This window comes from Filicampus tigris, chromosome 15 (assembly GCF_054856515.1).
Source record: "Filicampus tigris isolate MCC_2025a chromosome 15, RoL_Ftig_1.0, whole genome shotgun sequence".
NCBI lineage: Eukaryota > Metazoa > Chordata > Actinopteri > Syngnathiformes > Syngnathidae > Filicampus > Filicampus tigris.
The window spans coordinates 3,712,543-3,734,185 of NC_141231.1; the positions used below are offsets into that span (position 1 = coordinate 3,712,543).

A 21,643-nucleotide genomic window follows, 5' to 3' on the forward strand; every position below is an offset into this window, starting at 1 on the left:
AACTTTACAGATACCACACTTTCAGATCAGGAACATCCACCTTAATTTAGATAGTTGTGCTTTATTTGTAGTAGCTCATATGTATCACCATTATTTGTAATACACTGCCAACATCGGCCTGCTACACAATGCACACTAAGTAAAAACCTGAAAATATGTCAGAGACACACTCACGCTTCAACAGCAGCATTGAGGGCACAACACAGTCCTAAACATCTTCCATTACTTGCTTACGGCACAGGTGTCAAACTGAACTCAAAGATCTACCCCCCCCCCCCCTCCACACACACATCATTTTATGTGGCCCGTGAAAGCAAAATTAAGCATGTCACCTTCCGTGATGCTTGCTAAAAATCTGAACCAAAACTTAAAATCATCACATACTGTATAATGTATAAAATGGAGATATTACAATCATTTTCTTGTTAAAAAATCCCTGATTAATTTAAACAACAGTTGAACAAAGCATTGTTGACGTCTGTTTTTAAAACTATCAATTCCCTGAGCAGTATGTAATATGCGGGGATGATTAAACATTTATATGGTTTCATAAAATTCAGTCATAAAGGCCCTCCAAGAGACACTAACTACAATGTGGCCCACGATAAAAAATTTGTTTGACATCCCTGGCTTACGGTGTCAAGTTCCCTTGAAGCCACAGCGAGTTAGACCGTAAGCTATGACTCGATGTAGAATGGAGGAGTTCAGCACACAAACATAGTGCACTGGAAGTGAAGGGGAGGTTGTAATGCAACCAAAGATTTTTGCACATATTCTAACCACTGTTATGCCGCGCAATGTTTGTTTTTTTTCTCCCCCAACTTCATTTTCGCAAAATGACTGTCAATCCGGCCAACGATCCACACAAGTCGGGTCAGTTTCTGCTATACTGATTCATGAAAACAGGACCGAAACCCTGAAACAATCGACAGCCATGATCAGTGTCGAGGCGAAAATTGCAGCAATGTTACATCAGTGCTGAGAATGAACTTGAAGTAGCTCCCACCATCTGCCTTAACTGGGGTTGCAACCTTAGCCTGCAACTCACCCAAAAAGTAAAGATGCCCTCCCAAGAGATGAGACGTTATGCAGGTTAAGTCACTCTGAACCTCTGACAAATTGTCTGAACCAGCTGATTAAACAGTTTCTTCAAATAGGTTGAACAAAGAGGTTTCTTTTAAACTGTGAACTGATGACACATTTCATCGTAGGAAATCACTCACTTCACTGATTGCAAATAACAGCCTCCATGATTATTTTCATCACTCGACAGGCCGCATTTGCACACTGCATGTACACATTGAATAAAAAAATGTCACTTGGTCCTACCAAGCCCAGCATGCACTCAGTCTTCTTCTGCCTTGTGATGGTCTCTGTCGTTGAAGATGACACATTTTCCAGATATGATCCAATTAGTTTTTTTTTCTTAAATTAAAAACCATAATCCATTTCATCGTATCTTGAGGTCACCAAGTAGTAAAAATGATGTTCGCAAAGAGCAGGGATGAAGTCAAATGTTTGGTTGCTTTGAGGTTGAAGGTCTGAGGTCAATTGAATCCATGGCTGATGGAATGACTTCATTTTGTTGAACACAAGATTAGAAGAGTAAAATCATAACCTTAGAATGAGGGTTAAAAAAAAAAAAAAAAAAAAGGTTTTCAGCCGAAAATGGCAAGACTGCATTTGGAACATGGGGCAATGGACAAATCAAAATCCCATCCGTGCCTTCTTTTTCTTTGGTTGTGATGACTGTGACCACGGCCGTCCCTGTGAAGTCTGGGAGAGGGGCAGAGACTGGGAGGAGTGGGCCACAGGCCGAAGTGAGTGCTGCTCCGCATCGAAGTAGTTGTCGTGTTGAGAGGGCTCATCCTGCAAACACACAACGGGGATGGGTAGAGTGTGCAACATGTTTAGCGTTCACTTTGTCCAAAAAGATACGCCACCTTTTCAGGTGAGGAGGATACACAAGTTTCTCAGCTGTTGTTGCTCATGTTATCATCATTCCCTTCAACAGTTGAAAAAGCCATTAATGACACTTTGGGTGTTTTCAAATACTTTATATCTTTATATCTGGACCAAAAAGTCAACCAGAGAGAAAAAGGACTCAATTCTGTTTGCTTTTATCTTTCAAGTTAATTTGAATGAGGATTGAATTCTGTCTTTGTTCCACTTCAGCTCCGATGTAGCCTCAATACTTTTCACACAACGTCCTCTTCATACATACCCATGTACCTGTATATATCTATATACAGTTTAACTAGAGTTCTATTTATATATATTCATCTATAGTAGGTATAAAAAAAAAGGGGTGGGGGAGAGAAAAAGTGGTTGCACAAATGTGCACACCCTCTAATAACCGGGGATGTGGCTGTGTTCAGCACAATCTCACACAAACTTGTGTTAAATGGAAGTTAGCACACACCTGGCACCATTTAAAGTGCCTTGATTAACCCCAAATTATGGTAAATTCCGCTGTTCTACAAGGCAGAGTTAGGCCTGGTACACACAAGGATTATACCGATACCGGGTATGGCTATCGGGCCAATACTGGTCTTATTTCAATGTGTTGGGTGCTTGCGACGACGGCAGATACCAGTCACCCATAGCAAGTCCTCTTGGGGCTGTTTTAATATCAGGAATTAAATGGAATGCATGGCTGACAACGCTTTTATCGGTTAACTGTATCCATGTCAATCTTCTCATATGCCCATTAAGATGACATTTCTCTAAGTATATGTACGTGTATACGGTTTTTATTCAGGAATGCACCTAAAAATGTGGTACGGTTCTCAAATGTGCACCAGAGGTTGTTTGGTGCTCGTTTTTTTTCATGACGCACCAACGTCAAATGAACTTAGACTTACAGCATATCTGGGCAAGGTTTATCGTAAATATGTATAGATATGACATTTTAACATAACTGAATAAACTTTACGTTTTTGTTTTTATTACCCAATTATAACAACAATTATAAAAGGGCTACAAAACAGCATCTTATTAAAACAATACAATTTAGTGTTTGATTAAAAAAAAAAAAAAAAGACATTCATATTTAACACAATTGAGTTGCATGGCCCGTTGGAAAAATTAATTGCCCACCTCTGACTTGTGATCAGATAGCTTGGCACGGTTTCTAAGGAAAGCCGCCCAAAGTCCACTCTTTTTTTTTTTCCACCACAGACTGATGTCACATAAGGACAACGACAAGAACGTAAGGACGAGCCTTTTGTCCTCGATCCATTCCAGAGTCAAATGGCAATCATTATACAGCATTGTTCTACTATTCATCCATGCACATGGTAATGTGTGGAACAAGTACTGTACGTTTATTTTTTATACAACAAAATACATCTGACATATCGTGCTTAACATGGAAGCTAACAGTGGATTAATGCACTAACAAAAACAAAGAAAAAAAGCAACAATTGGGAAGCAAAACTAAATTCTGTATTTAAGAGGACACACGAGAGAAGGGAACAATCTTGGTATTGGGACTATTTTTGGGGGAAAAAAAAAATCCCAAATTCAAAAAAAGAAGACCGTGGAAAACTTTGGTGGAGTCTTTAAATAGGCACTCTCGGGCTTCCCACGGCTCCACGGACCGGTCCCCCATTTCAGAGGTCCATCAGAATTGTGTTTCGGGTAGGACATGTTTGTTTTTATTTACGTCCACTTCCTGTTCCTCATTCAGGCCATTCTTGATTGGCTACATTCTGTTTCCCGACACAAGTCATGACTCGGAAGTCATCAGCGTTCATCATCATGAACACATTTAAAGAGAAAGTCAAGTCAAAAACGTTCTTAACACTACTACAGTACGTTCCCTGCGTCCCCACGTGTCTAAATACAACATTCTGATTAATATTGCATCTATGGAATATGAATTAAGTAGCAAAATCCACCTGATTTTATCTATCTCTCCATTTCGGCACTAGTAGTCGACTGAAAATGACTTCACAGTTGTTCAGGGCTCAGGCAACGACCAATCATGGCTCACCTGTTTTCTGAATTTGGTCATGTGACTGCTGAGCCGTGATTGGTCCTTACTTGACGCAATATGAAATTATAGTGACACTTGATTTGGCTGAACATCAACACTTATATAACAGGTCCGTATGAAAAAGTTGTCAGTACTAAAATTCACCCCCCTAAAAGAATGTGTAGTGATTTATGGGCTTTTTGTGATGACTAAAGCTGCAAATGGGCCCACCCAATTTTGGGGCGTGTTTTTTTGTTTTGTTTTTTGTTCTCCATCTCAGGCCATCAACGTCATCACAGTGAGGCTTAATCCGTGTTGTTCCTTGTTTTGGTTTGTCACGTTCTGTTGTCAAATAGTGTCTGAAAGTGATTCATTGGCACTAAAATTCAATTACTCTTGTCCATTTCAACCTGTGAAAATATAAAAGTGGCCAGCACAATATTTAGTTTTTATTAACATCAAAAGTATCAAAAGTGAGCTCCCATGAGGAAAAACCACCATCTGCTCCACAACAAATATTGTGCTGATCTTTTTTTTTTTTTTTTTTTAATTACCGGTTAGTAGGGGTGTAACTGTACCCGTGGGTGCATTAATACATTTTGGTATGGCATGTTCGGTTCGGTCCACTTATTAGCGCGAGCTTACGCACGGACGCTGACTGTTGCTCGCGGGAGAGGAGGGTGGCGGCACTAAAGAGAGCCAGAAAAGAGCCAGAGCTCAAAGGTCCCCGCATACACTGCAGTCTCCTGTTTGGGAACATTATTCTGGCTTTCCAGTTCCCCATCGCCGATGGGAAAAGTGCGTGGATAAGTCCGAAAGTTGTGTGCCGACATTGCTACATGAAATCGGCGGCTATGTTGCAGCTAGCAGGTCTAACATGCACGGCATCGTCCGACTGTGAATGTTTCTTAGCCGAGGAAGCAAGCAGTCTTTTTAGCCCAAAACGTCAAACTTAAATAGCGAGATTCATCATATTGTAGTTTAATTATCACGTTTTTATTAATCCAAGTACAACTGCTCACGCTCTTCTTTCTCCGCTGCTCCACTCGCTTGCCGGACGATGCATTCATGAACCTCGGAAACATCACAACTCAGCAACACGCAAATCCGACCACAACACAGATAACCCAATTCGTCACAATATGCTGTTGAACATTCAAAATTTTCAATGCCTAAAAAGTGAATACAATTTCATAAAGACTAACATTTTTTTTCATTATAAAAAGAGTTTTAATATAGTTGGCAATAATTGTAACTGTTATTGTATGTATTATTTTTATCACAAAAAGTGAATACATGTACTGTGATGACAACTTGTCTTTAACTTGAATACTTAGGTGTGTCAGTCATAGGCTGTTGCTGCTGAGTGTTTAAAGATTTCAGTGTTTTAATAATTTACCAAATTAAGAGACCTTTATTGTTTATGTATTTTTTATTCTGGTGTAATTTCTTAGAATATCACCCGAATGGTTCGCTTTTATTTATTTTTTCTAAAAATTTACCATTTACTTTTCAAAATAAACATTTTTTTTTTTTAAATCCGTTTTTTTGTACCGAAAATATACCGAACCGAAGTTTCCAAAAAACCGAACCGAACCGAAATGTGATTTAGCGTACTGTTACACCCCTACCCGTTAAGAGTGGATAATACCAGTAATGTGCACATGAATTTTACTGACAATTGATCGTAGTTTTCGGACATTTAGTGATGCAAACTCTTTATGTTATTAGCAGAAGCTATTTCTTATTTATTTCTTAACGTCCATACATGAGGGTTCGTATCACGGACGAGCTGCCCGCTCGAGTAGGAGTTAGCTTTACGCCGCCATGTTTGTTACAGAGGAGGTCTCGTTGCAGCGAACGCTTTAATTCTGTCCAGCCAGAGATACAGCGGTGTCGCCGTGCAAGTGTCCGTCAATTTCGGATAAATACAAGCCCCGGAGGTCGGCTTGTCGAAATGGCAAAGTTGGACTTGGAAAGATCGGAATGTAATGTGTTTGACTATCTTGGTGATTTATGACATGAAACGACGCATGTGACATGAAGTGCACCTCAGCTGCATTTATCCTGCTCATTTCTTGCTCTTTTTGGTCAGACATGGAAAGGCTAATCGTTTTGTGATGTTTTCAGAGGTGGAAGTGGGTCTTAAGTAGAGATGTACACATGTATTGGGGCCGATTGATCATCGTTACCTTGAAAACATTAGCGATACTATTTATAATGACTTTGAATGACAAAATCGAATCCCTATCATGTCGGTCACACAAGGAATGGAAGGAGGGGAGGGGGTGTGGTCAAATTGCTCATTAATTGTAGGCGTTCCTGAATACGTTAGTTTTGTACCGATTTCTCCAAAACAAATTGAATGAAGTTAAAATGCAAGATAATATCATTTTTCTGATTAAAAAAAATACATAAATTGAGCTTGTTATTGAAAAATAGACCGTGTTGGCTCTGGTCCCTTTAATCAGAATATCATGTTAAAACTAGAATAGAATGTATTGTAAAGGACATTTTTGACTTGACTTAACCCTTGTATGGTGTTTGTATTTTTGTTACTCAGCCACTGTTGATGGGTTTGGTGGACCCAGTAGAGTTTAGGGTTTTCAAAACAACACAATCAAATAATTTACTGTTAAACTACTCAACAGATGTTTACTACATACCAATTGCAAGACACATGAACAGCAAACACTTAAAGCACAAGTCAACCCAAACATATTTTTTCCAAGAATATGTTCCCAGCAGGCCCACTCGTTGAAACACGGCATTCTGATTAATTTTGCGTTTGTGGAATATAAGTTAAGCAACAAAATGCACTCGTTTTTAGCCATCTTAGCCAAATTTTGTCTTCTGTCGACAGAAAATAACATCACAACTGCTCAGAACGACCAATCATGGCTGACCTGTTTTCTGAATCTGAGCATTCCACAAACTCAAAATTAATCAGAATGCCCTGTTTCAACTAGTGGGCCTGTAGGGAACATATTCTTGAAAAAAAATATGTTTGGGTTGACTTCCGCTTTAATATTTGCCCTTTACCTTTGTTGGATCACATTTATGAATGAATGTTCTACTCCTTTTTAAAATAGAAAATGTAAATTAAAAAAAATCCCATAACAATGTCTTATCACCATATGGAGAAAGTTTCTGATATGCCTTGGGTCATTTAAAAAAAAAAAAAAACTGAATGAGGGTCCCACAGATCGGCGAACACCGCACAAGGTCATTTAAGATTGTCGGCCCGATCCTTTTCGGACTGCATTATCGCTCCACTCGCAATACACCTCAGACCACAGGATAATCTTATGAAACACAAAAACCAGCGTTTGACATCCTTGCTCAAGGAGGGGCAAATTGGGTACAAACACAGCCTGAATATGTTTCGTGTGTCTACCAGGCCTTCGCCAGATCAGTTAGCTCTATCCCAAGCCTGCAATCTGTGTTGGGTGTTCACTGGATTTACGCGGAAAGTTCCCCCCCCCACATTAAAATGAGGCATCTACATACAGTCTATTATAGTGATTCTCTGAACTGAGGGATTGGGACCCATTTTGGTGGGGTGCAGACAGCTGGTAAAAAAATTATACGGATTCTTATCTCAATTTTTCTGCTACAGTACAGTTCCTACATGGAACATATCACTGGACAACAAATTTTTATTACATTTTTTTAATCAGAGATGCAAGTAAACTTTGACGTGATTTTTTTGCGCTGATTCCAAATCTGCCGTTGTGGGGTTTTTTTTTTCAAGCGCACCAGGTTTTCATAATATATTAATGTATTTAGTAATATTTATGAATTAAGAATTAGGTTTAGTAACAGGTGGAATTCTTTTCTGTAAATCCGTACTGCGCTAGCTTTTATAGGTAAAACTAAAAAAAAAAAAAAAAAAAATGTGCTAGAAAAAATAAGACATTTTAAAGCAGCAGCAAAAATAAGTTTAGAGACACGTAAAGCAATCTCAGATTAAAATTTGCTGTTGACCAGTGTAATTATGTAGGCGAAAAGAAGTATAGCTGCCTCGCACTTGAGCCACCAAATTTATTCCGTAAACAAATAGAGTGCAGCTAAGCCTCTGGCAAGAAGACGTCATGATGAGCGATATGCTTTTGGCGGTACAAACTAATTTTAAACAGCATATACTACGCGTGTTGTCAGAGGCCATTTTTAAACAAAACATGTTTTTTACTGTCGTGACTACGCAACCAAAGGAAAATGCAAGTCCCAGGGAGACAACAGTTGAGAACCACCGGTCTATTTGATAAATGCCACAATACTTGTTAAGCGCCCAGTTTCAAGCAGTAATGTGAAAAATACAGTTACCTGTGATCCAAACAGAGAGCTGAGGTAGTCCTCGACAGGGCGTTTGCTTCTCCTCTGACTGGATGGCATGGAATCAGGTTGGACGGTCTTTGACGGGGTAACGACGCCTGGCGTAGGAAACGCGGCCTCGTTGAGCACAGTGGTGGGTGTCTTTGCTCTTGGCGCCTCACTCTCCATTATGCCGTCGGACTCCACCCGTTCTGTTTCGGACCACGCCCCTTGGCTTGCAGCAGAGGACCAGCTCGTAAAGTCGGAGAAATCGTCCACCTCTGACTGGTAGGTGATTGATGAAGTGAAGCTTTCAGAAAGCGCCAGTCGTCGCCCGCCGGATCGGATCCTCGCCTCCCTTTCCCTCCTCCTCTTCCTTCTGAGAGCATCCATCTTTACTTCCCTATTTAACCCCAGCTGGTCTTCCCACCATGCTTTCCACTTCTCCTCGCCTTGCCAGGCCAGAGTCAGACGGTGACTCAGATCGTCGGTCCACTCTCCTGTGTCCACCTGGTCTGGAAATGGCACCACATCCGAAGGCTGTGAGGCGCTTCCCACCAGCAGGGAACGCTCGGACATGCACGCAATCAACTGGCGTCTCATACTTGCCACGTGGCCCTCTTCAGACAACTGTCTCAGTTTGTCACTGGTCAGACTGAAGAGACCTCTGGTGTTGACCGTGACTTGGTGTGGGCAGCGTGGACGTGGCTTTTTTTTGTGGCTTTTGCGCATCAGTTTTTGTAGCCAGAGTTTCCACGTGGTGAGAGCATCCTCACTGAGCTTTACCGGAGTCTGCTGGACAGGTAGATTAGCATGACTCAAGTTGGTGTTTGTGTCCTGATCGCTGTTTGGCCGCTCTGGATCATTAGCTGGACAGTTAGCATTTTCATTTTCACCATCTGCACTCAATCCGTGTGCTGGATCATCACTGACGAGTAGCTGGAGGTTCAACCTTTTCAGGTTTCGTCCTTTCACTTGTGTCTCTGAATCCTCAGAACCAGTGTCCGAGTTCACATCGTCAACTTGGAGTTGTCTCTCTGGTGTTTCAGCCACAAATCTGTGAGGCGCTCCACCCTGAGTTGGACCGATGATGTCCTCATCGCTGGCTGTGTCGGAGGCCATCAACTGAGAATGTCTCTGTGCAATGTGGGGCGGTGAAGGCTTTTCAGATTCTCTCCCTGTCTCTGTGCTATTTTCCAGTGTTGTAGGTGGAGTTTTTTTGCAGTTTTTTTTAGGTAGGGCTTCATCCTCTGTAGCTGGGAACAAGGTGGTGTCCAACTGCTCGTGTTCAAGGATTTGGTAGAAAATATCACCTGCCTCAGTCAGCTGCAGCACATAGATGCAATCATTACTTCCATCCCTTGCACTCTTTTGGATACATGTTAGACCTAAAAATGTGAAAACATAAAATCATGAGTTTTAACAGGAGGAGTATTGACAAGTGCTTCTCAGAACTACTGTTTCTTATCATTCAAGATGTTTGTGATCTAAATAAGACATCTGTTACAATTGTTTTGATTATTCTTACATTATTGCGAAGGGTATTCAATCATTAAACAAAGACAGTCCCTCTGATCTAACCATACCTGCAGATGGTGAGGACAGTCTGTTAATTGCTGTGTCCATGCGGTGCGGGATCTGCACAGGAAGGTGTTTGAGGCTATCACAAGGCCGAAGCAGTGCCTGAGGAGGACCCACACTGACGCACGCTTCTGCTCTGCCACCTGAATTTGTAACCATATGTAGATTGTTGGGCAGTGAAATGGAATGACCAAAAAATGACTGAATCACTCCCCCCAGTGATTACAAACCTGAGTACTGCAGCTGTGTGATTTCCTGAGATCTCTGAGAACCCAGTAAAACCTTAGTGGTTCTAGCTCCGCTCCAGGATGACGATACAGCCGGAAGGACATGACAGAACATTGGCGGGGATTGCATCATGTGATCCATCTTCAGCATGGGCAAGCAGGGAAATCGCTCGTCCATAATGTAGGCTGAGTACTAAGATTGAAATGGAATGACATGTCGCCTTAATAAATTCAATATAAAATTGATAACATGTAAATAAGTCAGATTTACATCGGCTATAGCAAGTACATTGGAATTGGGCAAGACGCAGTACAAACGCAGCATCTCTGATTATGTAAATGAGTGAAAAGTATGTGGTCGAAGGAAGACGAAGCCCCCAACATTACACAAAAGTATGGCAAAACAGGTTTGGGGGAAAAAAAAAAAAAGCATGGGGTCACACAGTGCAATGCCAATTTGCTTGAGACTAAAAAGACTAAGACGGGAACATTTGTTTATTCAGGAGGAGCAACCAACGAACAGGACACTCATGTCTTTGGGGATTACAAATAACGTGCTCAAATATAATGCCTCAATAAATAAAATAAATTATATGCGTCCAAACTCGTTAGATTTGAAGTGGTGGCTTGAATTGAGTATTCATCGATGTACCTGAGTGGTGACAAGATGGTGAAAAGTGTGAGCATCTGACAAATATTTTGAGAGGATAAGCCTCTCTCCAGTTCTGCACTCTGCAGTGCTGCTGATGCGAAACAGTGTGTGATTGGAGGCAGGATTCGCCTGGAGAGAGACAAAACAATCAAAAGAGCAGCAGAAGAAATCATCCCGTTACATTGCCACTTAATTCTTGCTCTTTCAACATAATACTCAAATCTGACAATGTACAAATACTGACAATAGTTGCTACTATTCAGAATGGATGATTCGATTGAAATAATGTACAGTATAGGCAGTTGAGGATTCCAGAACTCATAAATAACAGCAAAATAATAAACCTTTCAAATACTTCATTTTAAATATATTGATGGTAACTGTTACCAAATTGTGCTGTATACCTCAAAATGCTTTATTCAATCTTACCCTGATATCACAGAGTTCTGCACCAGTCCGGTCAGCATAGATCATCACCCGAGGATGAGCAGAGAATTCACACCATCGCCATGATGACTTGGCATTAAAGTAAAGATTGCTCTTATCTTCCCAAACCTTTTGGATTCTGGCACAGTGTGAGAAACAATTAGAACATCTAATCTCCATTTTAGACAGACTTTTGCACATACTTGAACAACGCCAAAATGCTCTTACCCTTTGCCAACAGTCCACAGGTTTACTGTTCCACTTTCACTTGCCACCAAAACTTCACCTAAAATGTGAGGACTGATGACAAAAATAACAGATTTTATTATTATTATTTAGACCCTGTGGCCTGCATTCCAGTCTGGTAACAACTTACCTGACACTAACACAAGTGGCAACCTCTTTGTTGTTAACAACTTGCAGCAAACGAGGTTCTTCTCTCTCGCTAAATCTCCAAAAGCCACACAAATGATCTGACCGCACAGAAACACAACCTATCGACAGAAAGGTATCAAAATGAGGTTCGGTGTTCTTCCATGAACTGAAATTGTTTCTCTGCCTTACAAATGTTGAATAAGCACGCTGAGCTGATCTGCAGTATGGGGCCTTTCAGTTGGAAGTGAAATGGTTTGCTTTTGCTGGTGTTCAAGGAAAAACATTTGTCTTGGTGGTTCTCCCACTCCACTCTGTGGAAGTCTGAGGTACTGCTTTAAGAAACATCACCGGCACAGTTTCAGCATTTAGCCGAGTTGAGCGCAAAGAAATATTGACTGATTGGAGCCACAAAGTGTCAAATGAAAACTGAGCTTTTCATTAGCAAGAACAATCAAATAGGCTAGACTTTTCCTGCGATGTATTCTGGATGGCTATGGAACACAGTGTTTTTTTTAATGGTGTGTCCTAATGAGAAAACATTCAAGGATGAATCCAAGGTGCGTGAAGAACATTTTTTTTTTTTTTAAAAGAACATAAAACATTATGGAGTAAGTCTGGTTTGTTTCAATCTAACAAAGTGCAGTCGTTAACTGTCATCAAACTGAATTACGCCAACATTTAGCTGAAGGATACTGAGGCGATCCATTCCCTGGTTTCCGGGATAAAGGAGGCAGCCATGTTGAGAGTCTCCACTTTGTGAGAAGGGGATTAAGTTGAGTGCGCCCCCTGTGGCGCCTTCATAGAACAGCTGGCGGTCTCTCTGCTCCGTCAGTTCCTCATACAACAGAGAGCCCAGGAGCTCTGGCGGCACATTTTGCACGACATCTGACAGCAAAGCACTGTACGCCTGAAGTGTTCTGGAGGAATACGACTGGTGGCATCTGAGAGGCCACAAGAATGATGTCACAAAACTATCGTCAGACATTCTCAAGTGTTTACATTTGAAATGTCTTGTGCACTTTGACACTTACATTGGCAAATTCAGCATGTCGAGGAACCGTTTTATCTTCCATGTGTGAACTGCATCTCTGCGTTGACGCTGTAATTTCCACAACAATTATATTAGCCACAAATCACCTACCTTCTACCCTTCAAGGTACCCACAACAATTAGACAAAAAGAGGCAGACCAAGCACAGCACTCAAAATAAATGCGTACGACCCATTTGAGTAAGCTTTTTATCAGTCCTTGGTGAACGTTTCCAGAAATTTGATGAGCTGTGGTTGAATTCTTATTAATCACTATTTCAGCTGACAAAACTTAGGAAGAACTACACTTGTGTGTCTGTTTCATGGGATAGCTTTCCATTGCCAAGTAGTGAAATCCTGAAATCATAACATGCCAAGCATGGGAGGGAGGGGGTGGGAAATGTAGCTGCTGACTATGGAGCACTGCAATGTATAGTTTAGTTGTTTCGTTCTTATAAGTGACAGGGAGGGGCTTATGCTCGTGAAGTTAAATCAATGCATCATAAAGGCACTTTGGGCAATAACATTGGGAGGAAAAACGATGCAATATTAACACTTTGAATTCCTTATATTTCTGTATAAATTACCGGTAGTCATTAAATGTAGTCTTTTGATCTGAACCACAAAGAAAAAACAGTCTGCTTAAAATCAATACCACAGAAAAAAATTACCGGTACCCAGTATATGTTTTCTTATTTTATAGAGCTTAAAACATGGTGGACATGGGCTGGGTCCCTGGGTTTATCCAATGCATCGGTGAAATCTTACGTCTATGGAATCGATTAGTTACAATGACAGAGGGTAGAACCAATTGTAAAGGATTTAAGTGTAGTAAACTACATGAGTCTCTTTGGTCAAAAAAGCTTTTGTCAATCTTTGAAGAGGTTGAAATGAAATTGATGTATATAAATAACGTGTTGTAATATTAAGTCTGTTAAAAACAAGCTTCTTAAGTTTGAAGAAACGTGGTTTCAAGGTGTTTTGATGAAAGCCAAACTGAGAACATATATGCATATCAAGGAAAGGTTTACTCCCGAACAATATGTTTTATCTCGTTAGAATTTATAGATAATTTGTCCAACCGTGGACTGGTGCACATAAAGACTTTGAGATATACTTTTGTAAACCTTTCCAGCTTTGTATAAATTTATATATAAAACGTTCTGACCTCAACCCAGATGAGATGCTGTGGCATGACCTCAGGAGAGCAATTTCACACCAGACATCCCAGGAATCTTGCTGAACTGCAACAGTTTTGCACAGAGGATGGTCCAAAATTCATCCTGATCCTTGCGTGTGTCTGATCTGCAACTACAGGTAACGTTTGGTTAAGGTTAACTGGTGCCAAAAGAGGGTCAACCAGTTCTAAAAACTGAAGAGTTCAGTTGCTTTTTCCTCCCTGTCCTATAAATGTTTACTAGTTATTTTCAATAAAAATATGAAAAAAATAATTGTTTGTGTGGTATTAGTTTAAGCAGACTCTTGTTTGTTCGGTTTATGTTTTTCTTGTGATTTACTGTAGATGATGCACAGACTGCACTTTTAGGATCAATTTATGCAGAAAATGAAGAAATTCCAAGGGGATTATGTACTTTTTTTTGGAGAGTAAATTTTGAAGGGTTTGGATTAGTCCTTTTTTTTGTTCCAGGGCATAAAGCGTGGTACACAAAGACCTAGTGGGAATAGTTTGTGGGCAAAATGGGAATAGACCATGACCCAATCAAATACATTTGAAGATGGTTAATTTAGTCTGTGATGATTTTTTTTTTCCTGAACAGATTTTTTTTTTTTTTTAAATAAAGAAAAGGTACCTTTTTCATTCCATGTTTAAAATAGAAATTGTCCCCCAGAACTTCACTGATGCACCCAAAGGCGTCCTGGCAATGATCGAAGTAGAAGTTCTGCATCTGGAGACAATAGAGTTCAAGAATATTTAAAAATATTCCTGGATAAACCAGATAGATTTGTAGACCACACTTACATGCTCGGTGAAGTCGAGTGGATCAGGTGGAGTTGAAGACGTCATGAAAACTGAACATTTGAAGAAAAAAATATATATAAATAAATTATTTCAACACAACAAATGATTTAAAGCAGGAAAGGTCTGATTTCATTTCAGGAAGTGAGGGGGAAAAAGGTGTCTTTTTATATAGTGTGTTTACACCACGTTCCAAATTATACAAATGAATTTTCTTTGATTTCTAAATATAGTTTATGTAAATGGGACGCAGCATAGTTTTCATGTCATCAACTGTTGGAGAATTAACATGTTTTTAAACAAATCTCCCAATGATTGATTGATATCCAAATTATGAACAGCAGTGTTTTAAGACATTTTTTCGGTTTTAAAGAACCGAAAATAATCATTGACTTCTCATTTAATAGCAGCTTTGAAATTCTCACATCCATAGAACTTTTTGGACTGCTTCTACTTGAATTTATTTGCAAGATGTCAGAATAGACTACTTCTCGAGCTGCTGTTTGGATGTGAACTGCCTCCTTCTGTCATATTAGCCAATGACAGACCACCTGAAAAGGCTGTTCATGTTACTGAATCACTGAGTCGATCAGTCGGCGGGTGGTTAAGACTTTAGTCTTGGAATTTTAACTTATCAATAAGGTTATGTGTTGGAGTAAGTTTAATAAGTACTATGTCCTATCAACCAGCTGGGGGCGCAAATGGTTATAGCCCAACTACTGCATAGTAGTACTCCAGTTTGTTACTTTATATGGTATTGTTGGATCTGGATGAAGAATTAGGTCAAGCTCTCCAGTCAAGGTTGACTATTTGGTTAAATTTTTTAGAATCATCCAAATTTATTTACTTGAAATATGGGCCTGACTTTAATGTGTTGTTCAAATTTTACATTTCAAATCTCAGCAAAACGGGCGCCGGTCAGTGACGGACTGGTGGTCTGACAGAATGCCCACCTCTGCTTGTCACATTGAGCTGACTGCTTGCACAGATTTAGAGATGCCTGTGATAGTTATTTTAGTCTTTGAAGTGTGCCATCATTTTTGTCCAGGCCTGATTCTTTCTCTTTTGTGTATGTGTGTGTGTGCATGCGTGTGATTCTGTTGAACCACTATTCAAAAGAAATGTTCCATTTTCATTGGTTAATTTTCAGTAAATGTTTTTTAATTACTACTTTAGTTTCGAGTTATTTCAATGATAATGGGTTTTTAATTTAGTAACAAATGAGTACCAACAATTTTGTACACGTGAGTAAATACCAGCTGTCAGTCACTCACCGTTATTTGGTTTGAAGAGCGGAATTGGAGCTGGTTCTCTGTGACGCCATATCTCCCCTTTCACCTGATGTCTGGATGTAAAGATCCAGTTGCTTGGAGGTCCAGATCCGCCCTGAAATCACAATTTGTTGTTTTTTCCCTAGTGGTGGGAAGTGACGTACATATACCAGTTTTCAAGTATCGTTGTATTTACTTTTCTGAAGAGTTTTTACTTTTAAAAAAGGAGTTCAATCAGTACTTCTACTTAAACCAGAATCATCCATCCATCCATCCATTATCTGTACCGCTTATCCTCACAAGGGTCGCGGGGCGTGCTGGAGCCTATCCCAGCTGTCTTTGGGCAGTAGGCGGGGGACACCCTGAATTGGTTGCCAGCCAATCGCAGGGCACACAGAGACAAACATCCGCACTCACAATCACACCTAGGGGCAATTTAGAGTATCCAATCAACTTACCATGCATGTTTTTGGAATGTGGGAGGAAACCGGAGTACCCGGAGAAAACCCACGCAGGCACGGGGAGAACATGCAAACTCCACACAGGGAGGCCGGAGCCGGGATCGAACCCACGACCTCTGAACTGTGAGGCGGACGTGCTAACCAGTCGACCACCGTGCCGCCTAAACCAGAATCATCTGCTGACAAATCGTTCAATTTCTACTCATGTACAAAGTGCCATCAAGACTGACACTAAGTGTGTATCAGTGTCACATTTTGCACCGCCCCTCACGTGTAGCATACAAAAGTAATAAAACACATTGGACACGTCACACGTGTCTTGGAAAGACGCAGTAATTACCTCTGGAAATTTCTTGAACGGCGCTTAAATTTAATATAATCTCGATAGGGTGAGCAGAAGTTGCCCAATGTATTCACAAACCTGAGGTTGAACCTGATAGTAACTGCCCCAAATTCCAGCACATGGTTTCTGCGAGCAGTCTGGTGGTCCGTTGTTGTAGAATGAGGGGAAAAGCTTCGTTGGGAAGTGGTAATCCATTTCATTTGCATTAGCCGATTTGTAAAATGTCTCGAGTTGGACTGGTGACAGGTCTCTCGCTGAGCCAGAGAACAAGTCTGAGCATGTTGCGGCATCAGATTCGGCTAACGCTAGCAGGTTGTAGTTGCAGTCCGGGTAACATAAAAGATCGAATTATCACGACAATAACTCATTCAATTAGACTTCATATTTACAAAAAGAAATTTAAAAAAGTTTCACGATAGGTCAAAGTTGCAGCACGTTAAACTGTCAATAAGCCCGAAGTCAACGTTGGCATGGTCAGCACGTGTCCGAGTAGAAAGGTTTACGTTTCCAATCTTTGAAAAAGCAGATGTACGCACTTCCGCTTTCAACGTCATATTCCGTTTGCTTGGAAATGCATTGTGGTAACCGGAAGTAAATGTGTGACTGCCACAATAAGAGCATGAAGGTTTCAACATGTCAACGCTTAGAAAACATAAAACTGTAGAGTTCTGAGTTATGATTCGAATTTCGGCTTCTCCTCGTGCTCTCGTGGGTGCTCTGGCTTCCTCCAAAATCCATCCATCCATCCATTATCTGTACCGCTTCTCCTCACAAGGGTCGCGGGGCGTGCTGGAGCCTATCCCAGCTGTCTTTGGGCAGTAGGCGGGGGACACCCTGAACTGGTTGCCAGCCAATCGCAGGGCACACAGAGACAAACATCCGCACTCACAATCACACCTAGGGGCAATTTAGAGTATCCAATCAACTTACCATGCATGTTTTTGGAATGTGGGAGGAAACCGGAGTGCCCGGAGAAAACCCACGCAGGCACGGGGAGAACATGCAAACTCCACACAGGGAGGCCGGAGCCGGGATCGAACCCACGACCTCTGAACTGTGAGGCGGACGTGCTAACCAGTCGACCACCGTGCCGTCCTCCAAAATCATATAGGTTAATTTTAACTGTAATTTACCCATGGCGCTTCTAGAGTTTTACTTGGGGTTGCAAGGGGGTAGCAGGATCAACACAATGACACTGGCCAGTTAATCACCTGTGGCATTGGGATTTCCCAGGATTGTTGTAGAAGTGATCATTTGAGAACGTAATTACTTTCAGAGTTTTATAGAAATTAAATGTTGCAAGTTGATATTTGTTTTCTACGTTATATCAATTGATAATTATTGTAAGAAATCAAATGATCAGCGTCTTCACATAGATTAGATCAATAGTATGGTGAGTAGCATACAATTTTAGGCATAATGTCCAAATGTTATTTTGCAAGCGTGTTTCAAACTGTTACACCTTCGCATTAATCAATACCCAAGAAGTAGCTTTCAATTTCAGAAATGTTGTTAACCCCAGGCATAAGATCAATCAATCACTAGGGGGCCCCCAAGAGCAAGTTAAATGTTTGGATTGAGGTCGTTTTAGATTTTTATTCATCTATTTTTTCACAAAAGCGTTTTCACATCGTTTTAAGACTTAATTATTCAACTCCATATTTGTTTGAGTTCAGACAATTTTAAGTCTTGAATATGACCAAAAATGAACAGTAGAACAATTAAATCAGTGTTTTTTACTGCATGTTGAATTTGGAGGCAGCAGGCCTATTTCAGGAAATAACTTTATTAATCAATAAATGTTTGTACATATTTCAAGATGACAAAAACAAGACCGCAATCTTGAAAAGCACAACCACAAGGGTACAGGAATAAATAAAAGAGAGGTGTCAGTGCCCCTCCATTGGTTAACAATGTGAATGCTTGCAACAAAGGTGTTCAGACAAATGTGCCAAGATGCAACAGGTGGTTCTACAATAAAGAATAAGCTATAAAAAAAGAAAGAAAAGAAGGATTTGCAGCTCTCTTCTCAGCATTTAAGATAACACAGATCACATACTTTATCTAAGGAATGTTTGACCTGTGTTTTAAAGTGTAAAAATAGACTAACCGTGTTTCATGTCAGTGTGTCATGGTTTCTTAAAGTTTCAAAATGAATAATTCAACAAGCTTTTTCTCCAGTGAGTAATTTGTGATTCATTTGTTAACTTATCCCAACCTCTATGTGATGAATAGGTACAAAATTCAAACATTTAAAGTTCACAAGGCAAATTTGAGTTGAACAAACTGAACCTTTGAGCCCAATGAATGACAACAGAAAATGTGCTTAAGAAAACACCCGCAACGTTTGATCCAATGTACTTACAGTGAAGCTGGAGATATATAAAAGCCAATAATGTTCATGTATATATAGTCTACACTGATTATAGGTTTAAAAACTCCCATAAGTTAAGACAATACGTAATACCTATGAAAGTAATTGCTCAAAACTCGCATTAAAGTCTATATTATAAATAGAGAGACACTTACAAAAATAGACATGATTTGAAAAAGCTGTAGTAGTTAAAACACTCATACAAGGATTATACTGTAGCACCCCTTGCTGTCAAGCAAGGTCGATGGACTACTGTAAACACATTATTGCAAAATTGGCTAACACTTTTTATTAAGGTTTTAGACAGTATCCCGTTTAACCACAATGGTATTTTTTGTGCTGGTATATTATCAGCAGGGTTCAAATTCTTATCTTAAAAAAAAAAAAAAGAAAAAAATCACATATGATGCATTCAGTGTCATACACAAAATATTAAGGAAGCTTCCGTGGGGATTATTAAACTGCATACGTAAGAACCAATCACCAAGAACATCTCTCAGAGAACTCAAGCAGAGGATGAGATAATTGCTCTTGAGGTGTGCAACATCAACAAAGAAACGATACAGAGCAAGTCAATATACAACACGCTTTCATCCGTCACAGAGTGACCGTTTCAAATGGTGGTCTTGCTACGCTAAAACCACTTCCACTTCTACAGGGTCAATGATACTGTCCTCGCCATTCAGGCTCTTTTTGACAGGCTCGGGCCCCTCATGTGGAGTGGAGTCTGTAGCCAACGGCGGCTGCTGTGACGAATCAGGTTTAGCTGCGCAAACCTCCGCAGTTTGTTCGCTGTCACCTTCCTGTACTGCTAAATCTATTTCCTCAATAGCGCTCTTGATCGCCGCTTCCTCCTTATCATCTTCCTGTTCCTTGTTTCCTATCAACTGCTGCAGGATTGACTGTGGTGATCTCTTCTCTTGTGGAGATTTTATGGGGACATCCTCCACTAAAGTGGTGACGTGGCTCACCTCCTCCTGCACTCCATCCTCCATTGTGATGCTGCTCAATGTCGGCACTGTCCCATTGGACACATCGCTCTTGATTTCATCTGGTACTACCACTTCCATCACTGGATTGATCAGATCTCTGATTTCCACCACACTATCTGGAGAATTGGGCTCCTTGCACACATCGGCCTCAGCCTGCTCCTTCGTATCATTGGACGCCACAGCATCTTCTTCGGGGATGAGTTCCACCCCTGGAACCTCCAAACAGGACTCATAGGGAAGAGGTACTCCGTCTAGCTGGATCATGGACACGACTTGCTTGCGTCTTTTTCCAGAACCTCCATCAGCATCACCGCCGCCACTTAGAGAGCCGTCTGGTTGACCGTTGCCAAATTTGGTGGCCCAGTCCACTGGAGGATTTTCGCCAAGTGCGTGGAGGTCGGGGTCACTGTTGGTCATGACAATACTGTCCCTGTAGAGATTGTGCCTCCTCTGGACAGCAGCCTCCTTCACAGCTATATACAGGAAAAGAACACACAGTCACATGTAACATTCATTGCATGTCTCTAAGGCAGGATTTGCGCTTCCAAGTTTTGTTTTTGTTTTGAAGCTGCACAATTCAGAAAAAAAGTGGATGTCCTCAGATTGGAATCAGACTAGTGCGGGTAAAAGTCTGATAGGTATCGGATATCTGCCAATTCGACTGCATTCTAACCAAACAGGTCAGATATAAAATGTAGGGCTGAACAATTTTGAAAAATAATCTGTGATTCCCCCCTTCAATATTGCGATTAAGATACAATTATTTCTTCAAAGGACTCTTCCCATGTTTTTTTTCAAGCAATAAATGAATCTGTATTATAATAAACAAAATCAGATTTATTATACATAAACGTTTGTTTTTTCAGGTTAGGCTTACATTAAAATAAAGGCAAATGAACCATTAATTAATATGAAAGTTTATCTATTTCAATTTGAGTTAACTTACTAAACACTTTTTTTTTTAAAGCGTTCACTATGACAACGTTACAAAATTCTACCAAACAAGTGTGGTGTAAACGGAAGTCAGTAAATCATAAATAAGATTACAAAATAACCCAAACAAATCTGTGGTTTTATCACTTTTCATAAAACAATGATAGGTAAACATGTAGACTCATTAATCAAGACACTATATGAATAAAAAAATAAATATATAACATAAAGCCTACAGAGTGACTGAAATTAAGCATTTTTCCTCCCAAATTACAGCCGTTGCGATTTGAAAATTGCATTGTACTATATTGCGATGTCGATTTGAATTGAATTAACTGCTCAGCTTTAGTAAAATGCGAGTCACATATGAAGTAAAATAGAGATTTACATCTGCATAGAAAAAAAACTTTGAAAATCTAAAATACAGTAAAAATGTTGACCACAAAATATAATCTAAATATATATGTGGTAAATTAGAAAAAAAAATGCAGACTGCGACAGCCAAAAGTCATGATGGGTTTACTGTCATACTTTTTAAACCTGATTTTTATTGTTTACTTTTATGTTATAACTGTGAGTCATGTGCAGTTGTTAACATGCAATTTGAAGTCTGCGTATGCAGGCTGCTTAATGTTTTCAGTGAATGTAACGGTAATATTTTGGAAATGTGTCACTTGAAATGAAGAACCAGGAATTTGGACCTGATTTT

At 40.2% G+C, this 21,643-nt stretch overlaps 2 protein-coding genes across 3 annotated transcripts in view; both read right to left on the reverse strand.

The window, feature by feature from the left end:
* Positions 1–35: 35 nt before the first annotated feature.
* Positions 36–17,165, reverse strand: taf1c (TATA-box binding protein associated factor, RNA polymerase I subunit C). Of its 2 annotated transcripts, XM_086053615.1 has the most exons (15): positions 16,714–17,165; positions 15,835–15,946; positions 14,564–14,613; positions 14,394–14,489; positions 12,586–12,653; positions 12,248–12,495; positions 11,744–11,875; positions 11,556–11,673; positions 11,408–11,479; positions 11,183–11,318; positions 10,754–10,882; positions 10,105–10,294; positions 9,880–10,017; positions 8,306–9,681; positions 36–1,869 (listed from the first exon to the last, which is right to left on the reverse strand). In XM_086053615.1, exons 1-15 carry the CDS (start codon positions 16,828–16,830, stop codon positions 1,708–1,710), a joined length of 3,144 nt encoding a protein of 1,047 aa, XP_085909741.1. In that variant the 5' UTR covers positions 16,831–17,165; the 3' UTR covers positions 36–1,707. The 2 variants fall into 2 exon arrangements, with proteins under 2 accessions (XP_085909741.1, XP_085909742.1); XM_086053616.1 differs by lacking the exons at positions 15,835–15,946; positions 16,714–17,165 and adding an exon at positions 13,751–13,893 and having other exon boundaries at positions 14,564–14,614.
* A 1,236-nt stretch (positions 17,166–18,401) lies between these two features.
* Positions 18,402–21,643, reverse strand: part of niban2a (niban apoptosis regulator 2a) — a 35,733-nt gene continuing 32,491 nt past the window's right edge. Inside the window, exon 14 of the mRNA XM_086052858.1 lies at positions 18,402–20,474. Coding sequence (XP_085908984.1) covers positions 19,639–20,474 — 836 coding nt within the window. The 3' untranslated portion in view covers positions 18,402–19,638. The remainder of the gene's footprint in view (positions 20,475–21,643) is intronic.